This window comes from Lepisosteus platostomus, chromosome 1 (assembly GCF_059453375.1).
Source record: "Lepisosteus platostomus isolate fLepPlt1 chromosome 1, fLepPlt1.hap1, whole genome shotgun sequence".
NCBI classification, from domain to species: Eukaryota; Metazoa; Chordata; class Actinopteri; order Semionotiformes; family Lepisosteidae; genus Lepisosteus; species Lepisosteus platostomus.
Window position 1 is genome coordinate 11,343,213 of NC_142611.1, and position 5,721 is coordinate 11,348,933.

The following is a 5,721-nucleotide window of genomic DNA, read 5'->3' on the forward strand; positions in this document are numbered from 1 at the left end:
GTCTGTGACACAGTGACAGACGAAACTGAAATGACAGTTGAACAGTGGAGCTCACCTCAGGTTTCCATTTTTGTTTTTTCAAAGAATGCTATGATGAGTTTAATGGGTTTTTTCCCCACTCAAACACTATTATTGCTGGCATTTTTTAACAACACAGTGGCCAGAACATGAGAAGTAAAGCAAATTAAAAAAACCTTGCAGACTGTTACACACAGGTGTGGATTTCATTTTTCCAAAGAACACTGTGAAATACAAATAATACAAAACTGCTTTTGTATATTTTTCTGTTTTAAATAACTCATGATAATCTGAGGATTTAAATAATACTTCCAACTAGTAGCGGTATAAATCCAGTACCTATATCTCTGGAAACAATCCTCAATGTTTACCGCTGACAAATGAAATATGGACAAAAGTATGCAACATAGGGAACCCCAGTAGCCATGATTCACAGCACCCAGAATTTCTGTTGACAGCCTGATTTTCTGATGGAGACGTTATAACAGCCATGACAGCATGTGGTAGTTGTTCAATCTGATCTGAAGACTTAATGAACGCTTTGCCCTGGGGATTTATTCATCTATCGAGAAACTAAAGCTCCGTGTCAGGAGTCCCGACTCCAGCAGACAGGTTGACTTGCAAGGCAGCCCTCAGGTTGGCCCAGAAGAGTTTGTGTTTGTTCCTGTCCTGGGGCCACTCCATGTAGGTCCTCTTCGCCATCATGGCCTTGAGCTTGTAGAACTTGGAAGGGATGAGGTACTGGGGGACGGGCTCCAGAAGGACCAGGATAATGTTGTCTGAGTCCTGGGACAGGAGCTGGTGCTGGGCAAAGTACAGCTCGTAGTGGCACCACTCGCTCTGGATAAAATGGGCGGACAGGACGAAAATGGACCTGTAGCTCTGCTCGATGCACCTGATGATGTTCCCCACTATGCTCTTCCCTGGGATGAAGTGCCTCTCGTGCTGACAGATTCGCAAAACCGGATCTTCTTCTAAGTTGGGGAGGAGGTAGTTCTTCACCCATGCTGCGTCCTGCTGACTGTAGGACACAAAAGCATGGAACAGCACATCTCCTGGAGTGTCCAGCTTCTGCTTGGCTTTCACACGATGCTTGGCCTGGGTCCACCGCCAGATCATCCTCACATACCAGGGAACATCTAAAAGTCTGCAGAGAATCGCAGTGGCAACAATGAGGAATATAGGAGGGCAAAGAATGACGGTAAGCAAAAGGAATATATTGCATGATACTTCAGCAATGTTAAAGTCCTTCAGTAATGTGCCATTCATGGTTTGAGGGTAGCTACAGCTGTAGCCAAGGGGCCAGTGGAGAAGTTTGGCACTGTGTCGGTTTGTAAAATTAATGAATTCCTTCAAGGCACACGTGCATATGAATGGATTGTTGCTCACGTCTAACACTCCCAGGCCTTGGCAACTGCTGGAAAATCCCACTGATGGAGTGTGAAGGGCGTTCTCTTTCAGCAACAGAGTCTGCAGCCTTCTGAAGCTGTCACAGTGAGGTATGTCAAGAAGCCTGTTCGATCCAAGGTTGAGCTCTGTCAGGGCCATCAGATCTAGTGCATCGGCGGAGACTACGGTCACCTGGTTGTTTTGCAGGTCCAGAATTTGTATGTTTTTGGGTAAGCATTTGAAAACTGAATCGTCTAGGTTGTTCGATGACAATACTAAAGTGACTATGCTCTCAGACCAGTGACAGTGTTCGGATGTGTACTTGTATGTGAGTGAGTTGAAACTGACGTCCAAGTGTTTCAATGACAGCATGTATTGTGTTGTGCTGCACAGCTTCTGGAGTTGCTGGAGCTTGTTTCCTCTTAAAACCAGGGTATGTAGTTCTTTTAAAGTTTTGCAGCTGGTTTCATTGGTGATGGTTACAGAAAACACACTGTCAGACAACGTATTGTTCGATAAGTCTAGCATTTTGAAAGGCCTTTGGTTTGGGGGACAAATCATGTGTACAATAGGCGTATTTGCAATAGTGAGGTTCTGCAACATCCTGTTAATAATAAAGTTGTACAGATCACCTTGAAAAAAGAAATAATCTTGAACTGACGCATTTTTAATAGTCAAGGACTCCAAAGAATTGCTTTGTGTGACTTCTTTCTTCTTAATTGTCTCTGTGATGAATAAATTATCTATGTATAGGTGTTTAACTGATGACTGGCAAATAGTGTTGATTATAACTGTGAAATCGTTCCAAGACATCTCAATATTGATTAATGACAGATGTGCGGCCTTCATTTCTTTCCCCTTCTTCACATGTACCAAAGCTTGTTTTAAGTATTCACTTCTCTTCATTGCAGACAATAGCACCTCTTCTGAAATGGAGAGTGCGTCAGACATGACGTCTACATCTGTAAGTCTGTTTGTCACAACAATTTTGATTCTTTCAGTATTTAAGCGTCTTAGACTCTCTGTTTCGTAGGAAGTGAGACTTTCCAAATTAAGAAACGCACTCCTCAGTCGAATGTGAGAGATGCTCTGGAAGTCCGTTCTCTGAAGAGTCTTACCACTCACGCCCATATACTCCAAATGCCTCAGGTTGCGGAAGGCATGGCTGAGGGCCATTGAAACAAACTCATTGAACGAAACGTCCAGATATTTCAGATTGGGAGTAAAATTTAAGAAGTAACAGGATAGGTTGCGAAGTTTATTCCACGAGAGGTCAAGGTATTTCAGTTCCTGGTTTGATTTGAAGGTGTCATTGCTGATGTCATCAATCACGTTGGAGGATAGGTTGAGGAATTTCAAATGTGGCACTCCTGAAAAATCCTCACTGTTGAGGGTCTTTATTTCATTATGGGACATATCCAGGGCCTCTGTGGTTAAGGGTAAGCTTCTGGGAATGGAAGTCAGGGATTGAGAGGAGCAATTGAAGGTGTTTTTTAGCCATTCATTTCCTGCAGAAATTGCTCGTGTAGTAGCACCAAACAGAATACAGACAGTCAGCACAACAGAATTCATCCTGGCAGTGAAATTCCCTTCACCTGTGAACCTGTAATCCACACAGTGGAGAGTGGAGAAAGACCAAAAAAACACAATAGCAAAATTAAAAATAGATTATTGTGTCGCTGTTCTTCTTTTAACAGTAACTCCACTAATTATTTTATGTTGTTGTAGTTTTTCTTTGTTTTACATAACCCTCCTGAATAAGGGGAGTTCTGAAACTCAGAAATTGATATAAGGTTAAAACTAATTAAAATTCCCATTCAATCTTTAAAGGGCTGAAAGCAAATTTCCAAATATGCCTCCCAATAGAAACTTGAAGGCAAGTTTAGACCTTAGCTACAACAAACCCCTTCAGAAATTTTAGTCTTCTTAATGCAGTTATAAGTTGCATTGCAAAACAGTGTAATACTAAAAATAATTATCTTAAATTATGCAGGTTTAGTCAATGGTTGTTAATGAAAGTGCAACATATGTAGCCTTTTGCCCTCTGTTTTCTGTGGTATTTCTAGGTTTGTTCTTTGTCATAAATGGTGTAAAACGAACATCCATTATTGGTACTGTGTTAAAACTCTGCTTTCAAAATAAAAAAGACAACAAGTACAGTTTAGGTCATGGCCATACCAGATTAAATGAACACAGGGAACTATGTAACAGAGTCCATAGTCTGTGAGCCACTACAATACACTCATAGACCACATAACATTAACCTCACACAAACTAATGCAGTGTACACTTCAACAGAACATAAACTTGCATGCCTCTGTGCACACACAGACATATCCTAATCACACTGATTTTGCATCAGATCAAACTGTTCAACAATGACAACCGTTTCAAAATCAGTGCAGGATCTGGAACCCTCTGAACACACCATGCTTAGTATTTGAATTACAGGCTGTACATTGTGCAGTCCTGAGATAGAGACATGCCAGATGGGGCAGACAGGAGACCAACAATGTCTGTAATCTTGGTCTGTACCCTCAGATGCTCTAGAGGTCCCATATACTGTACAAATCTGTTGAATGAGGAGATGCAGGATGTGTGCTGTTCATCCGTTCTGTAAAAGCTACTCTCCTTCAGCATAAAGGGTTGTTTTTCATCAGCAGGTTTTGGAATGTGTCAGTCAATATTATGTGAAATGAGCCATGAGGAAGACATATGAAAACAAGTATTGCTTCTTTTTCAGCCCCTGTTCAGACCAGTTTCAATATGATTCTTCTTTGGCATTTGGTAGAAATCAGATGCTGACGTACACTTTCAGGAAATATCTTGCGATTGACTTCTCTAAATTGGACCCAACTAAACATTTCTATGTTCTGAATTACATAAATATATGAGCAATATACAGTATAAATATGTGGTTGTATATATATATGTGACCAAAGGGTTTTCGTCCTTTTCAGTAAGTGTATTTTATTAAAGAGCCATCATTATACTGAACCACTAAATAATATCCCTAATGAAGACAGATAATAATAATAATAAAGAATCCAGTTCTTCAAAGTATTTTAAACCACATCTTATTCTACCTCAACATTTTCAGAAAGCTGAAGCATACTGACCTTAATGTGATCTCAGGATTGAAGTGGTTTAATCAAACACTTAGGAAAGCAATTTCCTCTCCTTAGGCTGAAGCTTGCCTCATCGCTGCGATTTCTAACTGGTATTATCTACTGTTCTTCCTCTCTTGACTGGCAACAGGAAGCTCTGCAAAGGAAGTCTGCAATCACATTATGCGACGGTCCTCAGCTTTTTCAAAGCTGTGTAAAGAGTACTTCAAAGGAATAATACAAATACTTCCTATATAACAAGGCCGATTTAGCTAGAATGCTATGGAAAACTCATGCAAATTATCTGAAATGTCCGAGGAGTGGACTAAATTCGGACTTTCCCTTACAAAATTGGAGCTCATAATAGCATAAACAAAAGTACATCCCTATGTTCACTGTAGAACCTACATTACAATTCATATACTATAGACTGCTATGTATACTTATTTATTTTTTTATGTAGTAATTATGTACTGGTTAGGTACAAAGCCTTTTGAAAATAATTTGAAATGGATCCTGTTCTAAAATGCTATTACTTCTACCACCCTATAACTGATGGAGGTACCGTTCTCAAAACAGTAGGGATTTATTTGTCTGGAATCTCGGAGAATACCACCGATGGCGGAAGATGGGCTCTTGTGATGTACTGTACTGTTTTGGAGAAATGTCCAACTCCCAAAAAAAGCTGATGAAAATTATGTGAAACATGGTTAACAAGTCTTTGGAGGCCTCACAGAAGTTAGTGCTCTGGACTGATTGGAGTCAACACTTGGCACCAACCTGCTTTACATTGCCTAGCTGTTAATGAACTCTGCAGAGCAATCAGGAATTGGAAGAGCAATGCCTGGCCAGACTGCAGCTCACAGATGGAGAGTCTCACTGACGGTGTCCAACCAGTGTCCACTCGAACCCACTCAGACTGGAGCAATTCCAGTAACAGGTCGGTAATGACATCGCTCTGATCTGAGCCACAGTTCTGGACTGTACACTCCTCAGCCTGCACTTCAAAGAGTCTTCTGCCTGTCCTGAAGTAATCCTAGGTTTTTTGTATTCAGTAAAGGGTAGGTACTCTGCAATGTGTACCTCCACACACTACATTCAAGAACATTTCATCAGGCTTCACTGTAGCCAAAGTTACTGTAGTTTGGTTATAGGACTATGTTTAATTATTGCGAAGTGCATGAGAAACACTACACTGCCGCAAAGA

The 5,721-nt window shown here is 40.7% G+C and overlaps 1 protein-coding gene across 1 annotated transcript; it reads right to left on the minus strand.

Annotated features, from left to right (window-relative positions):
* Nucleotides 1-200: 200 nt before the first annotated feature.
* Nucleotides 201-4,665, minus strand: tlr1 (toll-like receptor 1). Its single transcript, XM_088623784.1, has 2 exons — nucleotides 4,527-4,665; nucleotides 201-3,010 (listed from the first exon to the last, which is right to left on the minus strand). Exon 2 carries the CDS (start codon nucleotides 2,977-2,979, stop codon nucleotides 592-594), a length of 2,388 nt encoding a protein of 795 aa, XP_088479910.1. The 5' UTR covers nucleotides 2,980-3,010; nucleotides 4,527-4,665; the 3' UTR covers nucleotides 201-591.
* Nucleotides 4,666-5,721: the final 1,056 nt, after the last annotated feature.